We start from the raw sequence: 19,249 nt of genomic DNA on the forward strand, positions 1-19,249 counted from the left end.
ATTTTCAAACCACCCAGGTGTCGGGATTCAACGTCTTGCAAGTCGTCGAGAGGATCAAAATGTATTATTTATAAACGTTAGATGTCTGCCTGGGGACTTGCTGGAATATAGGCATTCTCTTTATATGTATGTGTACTAAAGTCCTAAACACACTCAACAGGTGACAACCTATTGGATATTTTATAAAAACTTTGGAGGCGATTAGAAATTACAGTTATTGATCATATAATAAATTAAATTCGAGTGGATAGATCGAAATTTTTCACTCAACATTAAAATTTAAGATTATTTTACAATTGAATCAATCAAATCACTGGAATGAGTTAGCAAGACTTTGACAATTAAAAGTGTACACTGGTCAAACCTTTTTTTGAAAAACTAAAACGTTGACTAACGCTAACTTCAGGGTGTCGGTTTTTTGTAACAGTGTGCGAGCGCATCGTAAAAATTTACTCTCATTATTTTTCCCTAACGCGCCGAAAGATGTATAACTTCAATAAATCAATTGCAGAAGCCGCATGCAACAGCACACAACTGTGACTCTAGATATGAAGACTGTAAAATGTAATATCACAATATGACAGTGTTATGGCAATCTTAAGATCTGTATAGGAGTGGAGGGAGGCGGTACTAATTGGAAATACATGAGAATTTGCATTTTACTTTGTTCCAAACTCCCCGCGGAGTGATGTCTAGGCGAATCCTTTGTCGGCGACGAAGCTCATTTAAGACTCTACAAGTACCTATTTAGACTATACAGTACATTATTTAAAGTGCTCGTTACCAGTCTGATTGTAGCGACGTAGGTACATACCGGCAACTCTTCGACGATCTTCTATTTATCGATGTAGATGAATAAATACTTCTTCTTTGCCGTTGTCTTATTTTATCTTTTGGGGTTGGCTTTCCTCGTCTCGTCGAGGATTCTCTGCCATGGGTTGTCACGTCAATCATATTTGAGCTTACAATATCTGTAGCACTTCATAAAGCAAAATTTTCTTTTAGACACAAAAACCTTTATTAATCTTAACGTTTTAGTGCGAAACTGCTCTGAAATAACCAGATAGGTATTAAAGTATTGTGTATCGTGAAGATATACGCCCCCGGGGGAGTCTGGCAATCAGTGCGAACACTCGCTGCTCGTTCCAAACCCATTAAGGATAAATTAAAGAAGATCGCAATCCACGTAAGCAAATTTAGGTGCAACCACCTGACATACGAAATCTTTGCATAAACAGAAACAACAACGATTTAACCTAGATAAATAGATTGTTTTGTTTTATATATAAACTATACATATCAATATTACTAATGTACAAGTGTGTTGGTTGGTTTGTTGGTATGTTCTGCCCTAAGGCAGCAATGGAGCATCCGATTAAATGTGATTTTGTAATAATATGCTAAAATTTCATGACATTCTTTGTTATTAAGTTACGATTGATTATAAATTTATTGGGAGCTCGACTTCTCTTTCGGGAGGCCGAGTTCAAATCCCAGCTCGCACCTCTAACTTTTCTAAATTATGTACGTAATTAAAATATCACTTGCTTTTACGGTGAAGGAAAACATCGTGACGAAATCTACATGTCTGAGAGTTCTACATAATGTTCTTAAAGGTGTGTGGAGTTCACCAATCCGCACTGGGCCAGCGTGGTGGACTGCAGCTTTAACCCCTTCTGATTGTAGGAGATGACCCGTGCTCTGTAGTTTGCCGGTAATGGGTTGATGTGATGATGATGATGGATTGGTATCAAAGTATATTATTTCAAGGGCTATCTTTTAATTACTGCGTCATTAGTGTCCTTAAACTCAGTAGTCTTCATAAAGGATCCTAAAAAAGAGTCTTAGGGATGTTTTTTTGAGGGACCTTTAAATAAATATCCATTTGCAGATCCTTCATGGAAACATTCATAAAAACATCACTTGTTTTTATGAACCTACTACCTACCTTTAATATCTAAAAATCTATTTCTAAATACGATTTATTATTAGATCCCCCAACAAAATACAATAAATAAATAAATATACTACGACAATACACACATCGCCATCTAGCCCCAAAGTAAGCATAGCTTGTGTTATGGGTTCTAAGATAAGTGATGAATAATTATATGAATAATATACGTAAATACTTATAATATATAGATAAACACCCAGACACTGGAAAACATTCATGTTCATCACACAAACATGGTCCAGTTGTGGGAATCGAACCCACGGCCTTGGCTCAGAAAGCAGGGTCGCTGCCCACTGCGCCAATCGGCCGTCATGTTCTACAGTTTGACAGAATTATTGTAATGTAGTGTATGAAACTGTAGTAATTATTGTTCATGAAAGTAAAATTAATAAAACATGTATTTATGTATAAAATTTACTTCTATTTAAATTCTCCAAGAATACATATAGGGTAACAAGAGTAATGTATCCTTGCGCGACACCTATATTTCAATATCATATGAGTAAAGGGGCTCAGAAATGTTAGAGCTGGATCATTTGTCTTGCCCTTACGCCCTAATGGCTACAGCTTAATATTCAATTTTTTCACCTAATTTTGTCGCTATGCCTCGGGTCGAAGATTAATAGACATCCACTGCACCCTTGCGTTAAAAAATTACGTCAAAGGGTGGATTGTATCATTCTGTCGTTAGTTTTGCTGCCATCAGTCATGCGTGCAGTAAATCTGTTTTGGATTGCAATTCCTATGCGTACTCGATATTTCGTGCATCAGTATAATCTTTGGTATATATTTTAACCTCCGACGCGGTGGCGGGGTGTAACGTTTTACGAGAGTAACGTTTATTTTTATTTAACATTGTTAGTTTTTTATTTTTTTTACACAATATCTCATCTTATTTTTAAGTTTCTTGAATGTCCTTTCGAACGTAAAAGCTTTGAAAATAGTTTAAAAGTTATTTTATGTTTCGTAAAAAGTTAAAATAATTAAATGCAATCCAAGCGAAAAACATCTTAAAGAGTAACCTAACGATATTTAAGTTATATACATAGAAGCCGTTATCAGAAAAAATCCTAGACTAATAAGCCAAGAATCTCCTAATTCTGAATCTTTAATTATTATTTACTCCATTTATATACACTCAAAATAAAGTTATTCGAAAGTGCTCTGTTACATCTACATTTTCACAGTTTCAAGTTTTGTGTATTTTATCTTTATGGTTATCCAATGGCATCGTTTCTTTATATTTTCGCGCTTTTTCGGTCATATCTCGAAACTTGGTTTTGTAGTTAACGACACTTTAGCTTTAGGACGTCAGAATAGTATTACGTAACTAAAGCAAAGATCTAATTCAAGCCGCATCTTGCCAACACGATACATTATTCATACTGCAGAATTTTAAAAACAGAGTACTAAATAAATAGTTATTTAGTAGAAAGTGGAAAGCACCGATAATGATTCTGCTATAGAAATATTTACGATCAAGCGTCGTTTATTTTAGTTTTAATAAAAATCAAGTGACAACTCCCTCGAGATTCCCCGAACTCCGAGTGAGTGCCGTAGCAATTTTCCAATATAGCCATCAAGGTCTGCAACATCCGAGAGGTAGTCATCTTACAAGCTGAATTGATACTTGAGACACGCTGTGGAACGGTATTCTCTTGAAAGCTTTTATATTATATTATCTAAGACCTTTCAGCACGTGGCGAAAACGTCTGTAGTAGCGATCAATCGATTTGATTCTCACTACACTTGGCTATGGACTTTTAAGATCGGTTCATAAACTGTGCGACTGGATACCAACTTGACAATCTTTATATCCTTACTAGCTGTCCCTCGCGACTTCGTCCGCGTATAAGTCAAACTTAAAAGATAGCTGTCACGGACTTTTTTTTAGAACTTTGAAAGGAAACATTGTCATATAAGAAACTTTAACCATTTACGCAGCGCACGCAGCGGAAGTTCTCAAAAGGAGAAAAAAACCCCTAACCCCTAACCCCCTTGAAACATTATTCTTTGGTGCTATGCTGCTATTGGTTTTAAGCGACATGATATGTATAGCTTTCTAGATAAATGGGCTACCCAACACTAAAAGTTTTTTTAAATTGGACCAGTAGTTCCTGAGATTATCGCGTTTAGGTAAACGAACAAACAAAGCAACACTTCAGCTTTATATATTAGTATAAGGTAAGGGGAATGATCAGACTCTATTTTAATATTGGTAGATCACTGACCTATAAGTATAACCTACCACTGTACTGGTTGCTGTCACTTTGGTTTTATCTAATTGAATCGAAGGAAATAAAGTTATAGATTTTTTATTTACTCAAAACCACTTTATTATTAGTTCCAGAGAAACTAGTATGTCACTTGTAGCGCTTTAAATTGAGGCAGCTCAGCTGTGATTTTTATACAACATACCAGATGTTTCCAATTCCAAACTTTCTGCATTCTGACCCACCCCGTCACATCACCCGCTCGCGCTGTATTCGTTTGTTAAGCTCCTACGGATCGAAGCGTGATCTTTATTAACCTTCTTCAAATGTGAAAAAGCTTTTGCAATAATATAGAATCTCACTGATAGTTCCAGAGATAAGAGCATTCAAACAGAAAAACAAGAAAACAGTTCGTTTTCTTGTTTTTCTGTTCAGCTTCATATTAGTAATAAGTACTTATAGATAAAGATGCAACATACAACACATTTAAAATGATTGTGAAGAGATTTCCAGAGCAACGGCTTTGTTGCTCTGGAAATCTCTTCAAATGGCTGGACGTTATAAAGGGGTGAACCGGACTTATTTACCCAGATCTAAAGCGACACTTAAAAGGAAGGCTCTTAGATTGTTGACCGCCATACTCCAATTTAAAGAAGATTACACCCGATGATGATGATGATAGATACTCGTAGATTGACATTCTCTAACTGTACTTATTAAGTCAAAGTCAAAGTCAAAAATATCTTTATTCAAGTAGGCCCATAGGTGGCACTTTTGATGCGTACATAAGAATTACACGGCAGTGAGATGATGGCGATAACCACATTCGTAAACTTAAAACTAAAGCTACGAGTTTTAAAAAAAAATTATAAAGGCAACATTCACAAGTAGCTTTTCATCGGTACCAATTTATTCTTAAAGTTTCTACATAGCTTTGGGAAGCTGAGCTAGAAAATAAGTTGCGAAAATATGCTTATTTTTCGTTCCGATAACTTAACACAAAGAACATGTACGCTCGCCATTTAAATGTTAAGGATATGAAAACTGCTGCTTAAGCTATTACAAAGCTTATTATAAGATAATCTAAAGCCAAGAGAACGTTTGAGGTGGGAGCGTTTGAACATCACTTGTGCAAATTGCTTAGCGTAGCTCAGACTGGGTTCCGCTTAACCGATCTCGGGTCTGGCGTAAGTACTTATTATGCAAAACTCAGCGTTTTGGTTAGCCGCCAGCAGCCCAGCGTATATCTTCCACATAAAATTTACCTTACAGATGTACAAACAGATATAAAGAAATAAATGTTACCTACAGTTAGCTAATCGTCCTATTTAATGGATAATATTGTGATCGTTCTGATAAGTGTCCGATAGCTTATTAACAAGTTTTTGTTTGTTTCACTTGCAGTTTTCCTTTCGTAAAGATCGAGTTTGAGCCCCGACACGCACTTTTCAGAGTTATGTGAGTTTTTAAGTTGAGCAATCTAAATATCACTTGCTTTGTGAAGGGAAACATCGTGAGGAAACCTGCATGCCTGAGAGTTCTCTACAATGTTTTCAACGGCGTGTGAAGTCTATCCATCCGCACTTAGCCAGCGTGGCTAAAGTACGGCCTTAACCGTTCTGTTTCTGAGAGGTGACCCGTGACCTGTAGTGGACCGGTAATGGATTGATGTTATGATGATATGATACTTGTCATAAGGTGGTAAAACAGCCCTAAGTCAAGCAATTGAAAGAAGCAATAGCGCCATAGTTTTGGGTATCATGTCAATAAGTGAACATACAGCTTATATTTTTGTAAACATTATTATTAATAGTAAATTATTTTTGTCAAGTATTATCATAAATACCCAATAACAGTCCACTGCTGGACGCCAACGAATGGGTTCGGCCATAATCACCACGCTGGGCAGACGGACTTTATATCGCAGTAAATTGTAGTACCTAGGTACCCTTTTTTGCACTGAAGGCGCTTCTGTCCGTTCTCCGTTATATTTCCTTAGTCGCCTCGTACGACACCCAAAGCAAAAGCAGGAGTGGTGACAACTGTAGGTATTCTGCTCTGCCTTCACCACAAAGCACTACACTACAGAATTATTCCGTTACAATTTAAATCAATAAATAAACGCTTTTTTTTAAATATAGAACAATGGTTTCCTACAATCACACCTCATTTACACAGCCTCATTCCCCTCATATTTTAGGCAAGTATGCATCGCGGCTAAAAGATTAATTCTTGAATAGAAGGAAGCCGGAAGGACATTCCGTAGATTAGCACTAGTTTTACATAGGTAAGTAGCTATGAGTACCTATGTGATTTTGAAATTTCGTTTGTCGTGCTCCGCTTCTCGGACTATTTGTTAATAATATCCAATAATGAATAGATTTTTGCAGCAAAGGATCAATCAGATTCATTGAAAGATTAACTTAAATAAATTCTTGTTTGTGCAAAATTCTAGTCCGACTCTTTGAGCCCGCATCAATTTACCAATTTGTATAGGTACTTACCTTAAAAGCAAATCATATTGTAAAATTAATGTTACTAAATTAATAATTATTTATCATGTTACTGAAAATGTGACCAGTTTTCCATTCAATAAACTAAAACATGTCTTAAACTTTAAAAGCAACAATCACAGTTTATTCAAACAATTTACATCGTTGAAAGTTCTCAGAAACATCTCGCATTGATGTAGTCATTAGAGTTCTCAGAAATTTTCTATTCTCAATTGTGAACAGTTATAAAAGTTATCCTAACTTCGTATCGGAGAAATAAACAATCTAAATTCTTCTAAATAAATCTAAGGCCTTTTACGTCTTGAAATATCGAAAGTTGTAGGCGTAAATAATGAACTGTGTTATGTCGTTTGTCCATGTCTATCACTTATGCGTTATTTTCAAAACGCGTCACATCCTTGCGTTAACCTAGGTAGATTTGGCTACCTACGTAGCGTGGACTACGTGAACTGGGTACCCGCTGTACCCAGTTCTACCCATGAAACCATGAAACGAAATGAAATGCGTCACACCAACTGAGTTTCGTGTACAAAGCGTGACTGAAACTTTAATAGTCATTGCTGGACTAAACGTACGTGATCAGATCAAAAGTGAGGAGATCCGTAGAAGAACTAGAGTTACCGACACAGTTCAGCGAGTCGCGAAGCTGTAGTGGCAATGGGCGGGGCACATAGCTCGGAGAACTGGTGGACGCTGGGGTCTTAAGGTGCTGGAATGGCGACCCCGCACCGGTAAACGCAGCGTAGGTCAGCCCCCAACGAGGTGGACAGATGACATCAGGCGAGTAGCTGGGAGCCGCTGGAGGCAACCGGCCCAGGACCCTGTATTGTGGAACTCCCTACAAAAGACCTAGGTCCAACAGTGGACGTCAATAGGTTGAGGTGATGATAATGATGATGAAGATGCTGGACTAAAGGTTTGCAAAGTAAAGTTTTGCCATTAATAAATTACCACACTGACCAGACGGGTTGGTGGACCCAGTAGATGTTAGTTGTAACACAGTGGATGCTGCTGTCCGTTTCTATTGGATATAAGCAGGCGTTACTTTGCGGAAATCCATAACATATTACGAAAATTAAATGAATAATTGTTAAGTCACCTAACAATTATTCATTGTAAAGTCAACATCTCCTGAGGATGCTCCTGAGGATGTTTCGGAGCGAAACGTGCGTAGAGGGTACATTGCCGAGGATCTCTTACACCATACAGATTTTCCTGCTGTTCGCGGAGTATAGCAAATTAAGCTTAATTTTCATAATAGCTGTCCGTTTCTCGTTAGTCACCTCGTACGACACCCGCAGGAAGAGAAGTGGTGAGAAATGTATTCTGATCTGCCATCACCACATGACACCTGAATCGTAATAACTGCGTTATTGCCCTTTAGTAGAGAAAATAGGCTGTCCGATCTAGAAAGAGTTCTGTATTTTAATAAGATCTCAAAATCTCCTATTAGAGTTGCTAGTAGGTAGGTAGGGTATAGGGTCCGAGGGTTATCTTCTTCTTCTTAGTCCCTTCAGTTTTGACAGACTGGTCATGGCAATAAATTAGGCGGAGTGGTTTGTCTCCATTTCTCCTTGACGGTTGGCTTTCGGGTGCATTCGTCTAGTGGTGCTTCGATAGCAGCCCTTATTATGTCCGTAAATACAAGTTGCCTTAATGATCGTCGACCTTCGAATGAAGATGGCACTTTAAGAACAAAATTCGACCCGTCCCCGTCGGTCTCACCGGTGACCTGCCGCATGCTCTGCTCTCTCTGTCTTTACGAGACGCTGAGGGCAGCGTCTCAAGGAATACATGGCATTAATAAACGTGGAATCATTTGAAAGGTGATGTCAAATGAATTTTGACAAAACACTGCATAACTAATCCAACGTTATACGTTTACCTGCTAGTTAAACCTTGAAGTACCTACTCAAAACTACCTCAATGTTGATTGGAACACTTTTGTACGATAATAATAATATAATAAATAAATAAATATACTACGACAATAAACGCATCTAGCCCCAAAGTAAGCGTAGCTTGTGTTATGGGTACTAAGATGACTGATGAATAATTTTATGAATAATATTCATAAATACTTATAATATACAGATAAACACCCAGACTCTGAAAAACATTCAAGTTCATCACATTTTCCAGTTGTGGGAATCGAACCCACGGCCTTGATCTCAGAAAGCAGGATCGCTGCCCACTGCGCCAATCGGTCGTCAAACTTTCAACGTCAAACGTTGTATAACTACTTACTTCGGATATCTACTAATCGGACTAAAAATATTTTTTTATTCTTTAAGAATTAAAACTATGTATCACGATTCAAGGTGTAATATAGCAGTGCATCTATTGGCACGATTCCCATAGAAAAAACTCCCTTAAGTCAGTTTTCGGGATGTTAGCTATCTCTTTGCCAACTTTTGTACGAATAAACAACAAAAAAGACTTGTAGTAGATTTAGTATATAATATATAACTAGTATCGTTAAACACTTAATAATTACCTACTTATGCATTAAGAAAATAGTATCTACTTACCTATAGGTATTATGGATTTGTAGCCAATTTAACAGGATCGCCTACAAAATTCTGTATAATGAGATCAGGTCGATTTACATCAAAGGGCCTTCGGACGATTCTAATAAAATTAACAATTCTTTCGTCTGTCTGACACGGGTTGGGCTTCTCGATTGAAATTCAAATCCGAAGTCTCGAGCATATCTAATATAATTAAGACGCTCCAGTAATTGAGTAGACATCCACCCCACTGTTTTAGCTAAACTTTCGCTTTATAAAAGTTGAGTCTAATAAAAAGCTTTTTCTTTAGTGTTTTATTAATTACCCTATCAGCAATTTTAATTTGCTGCAAGTTTATACATACCTTTGTTTAAACTTTATTAGTGTTTTATCAGCTTGAATAGTATCGTAATTGTTGCAATTTAACCGGAGATAATAATTTACCCACAACTCATAAGATTTGCAGCCAGTTAACTGTGCTTCAAAGCTTCTAGGCGCAAATTTAAATTATTAAAAGTTACAGTGGCAGAGTTGACAAATGAACTGTGGTCGTCCATACAAAATTATTTATTATAGTACCTACTACTCTAATGATAATGTAAGGTTTACTAGACTGTTTTGCCAGTGCGTGTTTATGAAGGCAGGCCGGTTACAGTAACGACCGTTTCGTTTCCATCTGTCTGATATGGTTTTTTTTCTGCTCTGGGGAATGCGTTTACGCATACATTCCGAATAGGGGTATGTGGGACGCCATGGCGAGCCTTAATACGTGAGTGATGGTAGGTATATTTGTGACTTAGGTAGCTTACTGTACTGTATCTTTTTCTTGGCGTTCAGTGTGCTTATGCTGGAAAGACAAGGGACAGATAAAACTCCATTGATGTCGTCCGACTACCAAGTAGGGGATTCCCACGGCTGCATTTACCGATGTTGGTCGAAACTTTAACTTTCAGTGGTCTTCATAACAATGACTACTTCAGCATATGAACTCATTGGAGTATTTCGTTAAAAAATATTATATAGGTACCTACCTGCCTACCTTGAGTAGAACTATTTAGAGACAGACTTACCCAAAAACCCACCCTGAACAAGCTAATATAAATGCCATTAGAAGTACGTACGTAACATAAATTAATACGTTTCGCGTTATATGTAAATTAGGATAGACGCTAGCCCGCAAACACTGGGTGAATTAATGTCTTGCGTCTCCCACGTGCCCAAGGGAGAGAACTGAAATTGTAACAATATCGGATCCATAGCTACACGCGTCTAATAAGAACGTATTCAAATTACTTGTTAGTCTTGTTATTCTGTGTGTAATATTATGCTAAGGATGAATATAAAATTTGGATTTGTAATGGAATGTTTTACTATGTATCTATATACAAAGTGTAACAGAATTACGTAATAATATTGAAGGACGCATAAGTATATTTTATAAGGAATATCCCTGTAAAAATATTAGGTAAATCATGCATGCAAGCATATTTATTTTACCATACAAACGAATTCAAAACATTCTTAGTGTTTACTTATGACAGCCCTATTGATGATAAAAGACCGACACGCGCATAGTACTTACGCTACGTGACGCGTACCTATTAATTAAAGTGACAGGAGTCACATGATATTAAATTTGCATGTGATGTTAGGGCTGTATTTGCATTTAAGCACAAACTATGGCAGTGGTTTACTAAAAAACTATTGGGTTTTCGGTTTCACAGATAAGCCTCAGATACACTATATAATGTACCTCTAAAGCCTCTATGAGGTATATAATATACCTCATAGAGGTATATTATATTTCGTTTCGATTTACACGCTGTAAATATACTCAATAAAATGCATATTTTTTCGTTTTTTTATAAAGAAGGGTTTCTCATTTGATTGAGTTTGAAATTTTTATCTAGGTTTCGTCTGATCCGAGGCTTGCAATAGCTAGTTTCCAACCTACCACCAGTCGTATACTAACTAAATAACTGATTAATGGTATGGGTTTCATATAACTGTTACTCTCCAGTTTAGCCGCATCTGAGACGGCATCAACGTTTACCACCGGGTTCAGTCATGGCTAACTTGTAGTGGAATAGAAAAAACTTCTGTGATCACATTGAGTCGTCATAATCATCTTCATCAACCCATTATCGGCCCATTACAGGGCACGGTTCTCCTCTCAGAATGAGAAAGTTTTAGGCCGCAGTAGCCACGCTGGTCAAGTGCGGATTGGTAGACTTCACACGCCTTTGAGAACGTTATGGAGAAATCTCAGGCACGCAGGTTTCCTCACTAGGTTTTCCTTCGCCGTATAAAGCCAGTGATATAAATTGCTTAAATTAAAAACGCACGTAACTCCGAAAAGTTAGTGGTGAATGCCGGTGCTCGAAATCGGTCTCTGTAAGAAAAGCCGAACCTTTTTTTTGTCTATATAAAATAACAACCCCGGTTAGTACATAATAGTACACAAGCAAAAATAACCTACTTAGTTAAATACCCATATTTGAACTATGTATGGTATGTAAGAATATAATAAAAGCCAATATAATTCATAACATTATGTATTTTGTACTTCACAACAGAGTTATTGAGTATTGTTAGAGCAGTACTTAATTATGCTATACTAGGCGCACAAAGTTCCTTTAGCTAAGACATAATATACTATAGAATATATCCATGTAAATAAATATCATAAAGCAGTATGATTAAATTGTAAAATGGCGTAACGAATCAATAAATATACTGTAATTTTTAATATAGTATAATAACATATAACAATCCAAGCGCACTTTTATCTTATACGGTTTTATCAAAACCTCTCAATAATTTTAAGCAAAAGCCTTTCAAAAGAGAACAACGATATTTTAGATAAACCGAAATTCTTATAATAAATTTAAATGAATTAATCGTTAGAAACAAAAAAAAACTTTTGGAAAATAATTGCCATGCCATGTTTTATTTTAAGGCACCTTCAAATTCCGGTTTCATTATTTATTAAAAATTTATGAAATATGACCATTTTTTTAAATTTTAAACTCGCAGTTAGCATGTTTAACTAGGGGCCAAAAGGCCTAGATTACCGGTTCGGGCCAAGAATGATTCGGTATCTGAAAATACCAACATTCTTTACAAGAGTGAAAATTGGGAAAATGTTGGCACGGCAATACTGGTTAGTCCCAACCAGTTTTAGAACGTCAAAGTGAAATGAACCTTATTGCTGTTTTTTTTTTAAATTCGTGTACTTTATATTAATGAAAAATTAAAAACAACGATGCCTGTGTGAGCAAACAAACTTAAATTAAATGTGATTCAGGTCCAATTTAATTTTTAATTTAATCTGACGTAAAAGTTAACTAGATATTATTTTTTATTTATAAATTAGTATTATAGTATTAACAAATATATTTTCTCAATAAAAATAGCTAAAGTAAATATATAAATATTGTGATTGAATGAGAATTTTATGTCTGTGTGTAAATGTTTCATGTACCAAAAATATTACTGCACTGCTCACTGACCTAATAAAATTACTTCAGTAGCACTGCTTATTTATTTATTTTATAAAGTTATACAAAGTATCGCATATTTAAAAATATTAATGGTCTTATTTATAAAAGTTAATTAAATATAATGTATTTAAATTAACTAACGTTAACGATTACGTTATTAACATTATAATAATAATATATTCGTGTATCTAAAATAGTGCAATAATATACTTATTTTTAGGAAATGTTTTAGGTCATCCGTACAGCATCAGTAAGCATCTAAAAGTTTGCAGCTGCCTACTAACATAGGTATCTATTTATCTAGATCGGAAGTCAGAAACCAGAACCACATAATTATATTCTTGAAATAAAACCTTGTTTTGTCCATTTTATTAATCGCAAATTAATAAAAACTACCGATAATAAATTCCAAGTTATTTTGCCAAAAGAGTGATTTGTTAACAAAAGATTATTCTATTTTAATATTTAATAACTTTTTAATAACTTATTTTATGGATGATTGGTATTCCTGCAACCCGTTCCACCTTTGTTTTATTTGTGTAATTCTTGTTTTAACGTTATCTATAAATTCTGGTTATGATCTTTGTTCCGTTGACATCGTAATCTGTGAAGCCATTAAATCGAAAACGTAAACACAGCTCTGATTATGGTTTTAACCTGTTACTTTTGTACAAAAACTTTGTATACTTATGTTTCTTATAGTATTGATCAAAGGAAATAGTTGTGGAACAAAATATTTTCAAGAATCATTTTCAGAAAATATTTTGTTCCACAACTATTTCCTTTGATCAATACGATCCAAGGAAATAGTTATGGAACAAAATATTTTCTTTGTGCCCGCCAAATTGGCATATTTTCCCCTTTTCAATTAGGCTTGTGTTATCGTGTAGTACATATGCGCATATGACATATAGTTTTAACACAATATAGTTTTATAAGAAAAACTAAAGGATAAGCTAACACAATGACAAATGTGCAATGTTATTTTTTATTATTATCACGCAAACAAAATTCTAGATAAAACTTCAAAGTACGCTTTCCACGCTAATTTTGGTTCGATACTGCAGTATCCTCCGGAGATGTTGACCTTAAAATTTGGAGGAAAATTATTTTGGAACATCTGTATTGCGTGTAAAAATAAAATACATTATGTATTTAACACAGCACATATTTCACCGGTTGTCAAGAATTAAAGCAAATTAAGTTAAATGTTCAATGTATATGATTTACTCCCGCTGCATCTATCCAACAATCAAGAATACACTTTGTAACTATACAATATGATTAATAATATAATAAACGCTACTGATCAACATTAATAACATAATTAGTACTTCATTATAACTAGGCAAATGTAAATATAATTCGTCCGCTCAAATAGGTACATCATATAATAATCAATAAATAAATAATCATTTAGGAGTTCATTTATATTAAAATAAATAAACAATGGAAACTCAACCGTCTGAATTTAAACTGCGCGTGACAGTACGTGCAGTCTTTGAAGTAGCCGACGCCCGCCTTTCGGCATGAGCCAGCAGCCGCTTTCAACTGTGAGTATTTGAGCGAACGAACTGTACATCTATGTAGAAATAACTATGTATGTATGGCACAAAACACTAAAAATTAATAACTTCTTATGAAACTAAGGTTTTTATTAGCATAATATAATATTTATTCGTAGAATAACACGTAGCGTATTTTCTTAACGATATTGCCATGTTCGATCATAGCGACCTTACGCAAACGTTTAAACGATTACTACACAAGTCGATAAAGCCTATTTTTGGACAAATATGGGAACTTTGACATAGAACAGGTAAAATTGCTTAAGTATACAGAAACGGAATCTAATATACTACTTACTACGTACCTGGACACAAATAAGTTCATCTTACTAACTTAATAACTTAAAAGTACTTTAGCTCGAACTGACGTTCGACGGTTCCGACGTTCCGTTATGAATTATTATTTCGAACCCAAAAAAGGAAATCAAAACGGAAATAATTGTTAAGATCAGAGCATTTTACGGAAGGGGAGCGAAAACAATTTAAAATTATTTGCCTCGGCTCGGTAAAATGACCTGTCTAAATCGGAACTGTCAAAATAATTGCAAGATCTGACGCACATAATCATTTAAACGTTTACGCACACAAGTCTATCTGGGTCGTTTATATCCTAAACTCTTAGATATTACGAAAACAACCTTTCGTATAACATTTGATAAGTTTCTTTGTAGCAAGCGTATTATTTGAAAGGCACATCGTTTTAGTCTAATTACTTAGCACCGTCCACAAAGTTAGTGTGCGCCTTGTAAAAAAGCATTATTGCTTATTATGCCTCCGTATATGAGAAAATATTTACAAAATTTATAAAATTTATTGTAAATAACATTTCGTATTTTATAAACACGACAATATATACAATTTTGTTAAGGGTGATACACTCTAGCTTTAAGCGGTTATTGCATAGCTAAGCCGTTTTAATTTTTTTAAATCACGTATACATAGAAATCAGTTCCCAACTGAGATGTACCGACTGATAAAGCCCCCGGTGTAAGTTTCCAAGTAACGATCTTCGCAAACCATATTGAAACAAACTCGATTCAACCAAAATCAAGGCATTGTAGTTTTAACTCTATGTTATGGGACATAAAGCAATTTTTACAATATTTTTGTGCCAATGGTTTAAGACTAAGACGCATTCGACGCACTTCAACTGAATCTTTAGGTCACATGATATAAAGGTTACATTTCATTTACATAATTTGAGTCAAATCGGAGTTAAGTTGACGTGGCGTGCGAAAGCCACAAATGAATAATTTTGCTTGCACTTCTTCAAAACTAAGGCTAACCATGATATAAGATAAGAGTGCCCATAAAATAAGATTTGCACGCTCAAAAAATGCTTTTCGTGTATCAAAAAACAATAAAGATTCGCAACAACCGTACAACCGAACGCTGGCCGTAGCAGCTTGTACACGAATTTGAGGTTTAAAACAACATAAATAAGTTCCATTTTTCTCTGACGTTGCAGTATTCTGATACTCCAAAACGACTGTACTATTGCGAGTGTATTTTTTTTACTCTAAGGGTAAGGGTGTATTTTTTTTTTACTCTTGACCTCGGCTGCAAGTGTCGGTACATCTCTTGTTAAGAACTCTCTTGTTTAATCAACAAAACAAAACTTTATAATCAATAAATGTAGGTAAGTTTATTAATAGAAAGTAGTATTGCTTTAATAATTTTTTTGACACTGAAATATTCGACAACCTATCTTATTGCTTTTTGGGTGCGATACTTAGTAATTTACACACAAAGCGTGTAATAATATCTAAAGCTGATTAATTTTAAAGTAAGTACTGTGAAGGCTGATCGTACAGCACAGTCGAGCGGCAAGCGATGAAAGTTTGGCATAGAATTTGAAATTCGAATAGGCCAAAGATATGCTGATGACATCATCAACACGTATTTCCAGTAACATGAAAAAAACGTATCTTGCGCCTCGTCCCATAATGTGCGATCAGCTTAAAACTGCATTGTCCACTGACAAAACTATTTGCCGAATAATGGCTCATAATGGTTTCGAATTTTTCAAATTTTTCAAATAAAAAAAAAAAACAGATTAATTAATATTTATAAATTAAGTCTCACGTCGAAATATCGATATACTTCATGATAGGATACTCAATTTATAAAAATGTTTTTTTAGTATTATATATATGTATATATTTTTTTATTATTAACCATAATTGACTTTTAGGCCGATAAACGCTGCACACTAGTCGCATACAAAATGTAAGTTATTTTTATTCCATTCCGTTAAAGTTACACGATATGAAATATGACAAAAAAAAACAATTTACAGATTTACACATGTTTTTGATACCAGATTATTGACAGATAAATCATTGCAATCCAGCATGTAGCGTCCGTGGAAGTAGGAAATAAATTTTGTTTCTTGAGTTCTAGAGACTTGGTATATGATTTTTAGGCGGCTATACCAATCTAGTTTGTTAACAAAAATATCCAACCTCAATTGAATGTGACCATAATTAAGAATGTGATCGTTCAATACGTATATATTTTTTCAGTTCATGTCAGTGGAATACCAGCCCAATTTAAAGCGAAAACCGCAGAAGTCGCCGACTACAGATCACTGCAGAGTGCACCACCCACGCAATAGTCAAAGGTTAACGACCCCGTTCTCCGTGTAATACTCACCCACTGTATCATCACCGTTAACCTGTTGATCCCTGATCACTATTGTAGGGTTATTCGAACAGGAGGAGTTGTTCGAGAGGGTTCTGGAGGTTTTGCATTTCTGACATTCGACGACGACGATGGAGTTTGTGTCCATGTCGGTTTCTGTACTGCTTGTCCGTCGCAGGTGATTTGAGTTGTTCTGCATACGATGGTCGACTATTGCACGCCATAGGCGAAGTTCGATACCGCCCCTAGAAGTTTAATACTAGGTTTTAGAAACGTGATTAGGAAATTTGGAAATAAATAGTTGAGAAAATTCTTTTTAAAATTTCAGAAAGCATAAAACTGTATACTGTTTATTAACATACTCAAAGGTATTTCTCTAAATTTATCTTAAAAAATTATGCTTAATATTTTTCAAACAAACCTCGTAACTTTTATGGGGTTCGGTATTTTTAAAATTGCCGAATAATTGATTATTAGCCAGTTTTGTACTTACGCCGACATCTCCTTTCTAACTAATAGTTTTTTGTACTATAAGTATAAAAAACTATAATACATATATATTTTTATACTCATACGTATTTTTATCCTATTTAAATGTTTGTTTCAGTATATTTTGAATCTACTGCACCAAACATTTGGATATGCTACTGGACCGACCTTGGATTTCTAGAATAGCTAGTAACAATGACGAGGAAGTTCGACGTACAAGCGAACACAGAGGATAAGCGTTGAATAACATAAAAACTGCCTTAAAATTAAATCAATCAACTACGTTGACTTACAGTAATGAGCTAATAATTTTCTTTTTATAAAATCTACGGAAATTAACAAGACAAATAACGAATTATCTATACTTACTTGAGATTGAGCCTTGCAATATCCTCTCTCTGAACATGTTGCAATAGGTCAGGTAACGTGTAGCTCTGACATACTAAAGCTATAGCCGCTTCTTCGGGGACTCCCCGCGGTGACAGCCACTCACGAAAAGAATCCAATTGCTCGCGATCATAATCTTCAATTGTCTCTGCGCTGGTTGCATAGCTTCTGGAGCTAAGTTTAAGAAATAAATAGTTTTAATAGAAATAACAAAATTGTCAAGTTGGCCTTAAATTCGACAAGAACAACGAAGTTTATATCCGGAGAGTGCTATAAGAACCTGAGTTCTGCTGTTACTGGGTTCTTGGACAGAATAGAGTCAGTACCCATTTCTTTGAGGTGTCAGTCTCGGTTACTGTTACTAGCGTTGCACGCGTTGGATCCTTTTATGCGCCGTGCAACAAATGGCAAAAGTTATTCTGGCGCTTGTAATTCTTTAGTTAGCTAGTTAAGTTCCCAAGTAGTGAACGTTTCAGGATAAAACTCAATGCTAAGGCGATTAAAAGCGAGGAATAATTTATTAATAACGACATTTACCCTTTAACATGTAATATAAAACCAATTGAGGAGCTTAGACGGTAAGCTAAGCCCTAAATTCCTCTTTACTATGAAAAAGATGATCAGATTTGTGCTCAACAGTGGGACATATGTTCCATTTATGCATGTCTAGAACTAACTAAGGAGTTCATCGAGAGAAATCAAATACTAAATTCATCCATAAATCATAGGTACTTATGTAAGCAAAAATTTGCAGAAGATAAAAACTGTTCAATGCACAAAAATATAATTCTGAGCAAAACCTAATCCACGTAGAAAATTGACAAAATTAAAACGTTACATTGATGTGTTCATAGACTTACTTGGAAGATTTATCGACGATTTCTTTCAGGATTTGAGTTTGCATCTTTTGTTCCTCCAACATAACTTTGAGCAAAGCCTGATACTGTTGATAACTCTCGATAAGTTCTTGTTGAAGTCTGAAAATAATGTAAAATATGTAATGACATGGTGTAAAATATGTAATGACATGGTAAAAATCAACAAAATAGTTTTTTGTTTTTTAAAATTCCGCGGGAACCGTTTGTTTTTCCAGGATAAAAAATATCGGTGCTTTAACTGTGAAACTACGGATAACAAAAAACTTTTAGTGGTGCTATTATGGAATTAAAGTGCAAAATTATGCAAGGTATGTATGTATACAACGTGTAAATTAAAACCGAAATTTTACTTCACACGCTTTAGAGGTACATTATATACTGTCTTTGAGACTTATCTGTGAAACCGAAACGCTACTACTTTTTGAGTAAACCGCTGCCGTTACCGTTTTTACGAAAAGAATTCACCCTAACATAAGATGCAAAATAAAAATCGAGTATCTATAAATATATATAAGTAAATAGAATATATTTATTTATTAGGAACGCGTCGCGTAACGTAGGTACTTTGCACGTTTCGGTCTTTTATCT

At 35.1% G+C, this 19,249-nt stretch overlaps 1 protein-coding gene across 2 annotated transcripts in view; it reads right to left on the reverse strand.

Moving 5' to 3' along the window:
* Positions 1-16,428: 16,428 nt before the first annotated feature.
* The window catches only part of LOC120627675 (mitogen-activated protein kinase kinase kinase 15), a 32,726-nt gene continuing 29,905 nt past the window's right edge, over positions 16,429-19,249 (reverse strand). For both annotated transcript variants that reach the window (XM_039895700.1, XM_039895699.1), the window contains 3 exons: positions 18,644-18,760; positions 17,766-17,957; positions 16,429-17,152 (listed from right to left, as the gene is read on the reverse strand). In XM_039895700.1, the coding sequence (XP_039751634.1) occupies positions 16,882-17,152; positions 17,766-17,957; positions 18,644-18,760 (580 nt within the window). In that variant the 3' untranslated portion in view covers positions 16,429-16,881. The remainder of the gene's footprint in view (positions 17,153-17,765; positions 17,958-18,643; positions 18,761-19,249) is intronic.

The sequence above is a fragment of the Pararge aegeria genome, chromosome 11, assembly GCF_905163445.1.
Source record: "Pararge aegeria chromosome 11, ilParAegt1.1, whole genome shotgun sequence".
Lineage (NCBI taxonomy): Eukaryota > Metazoa > Arthropoda > Insecta > Lepidoptera > Nymphalidae > Pararge > Pararge aegeria.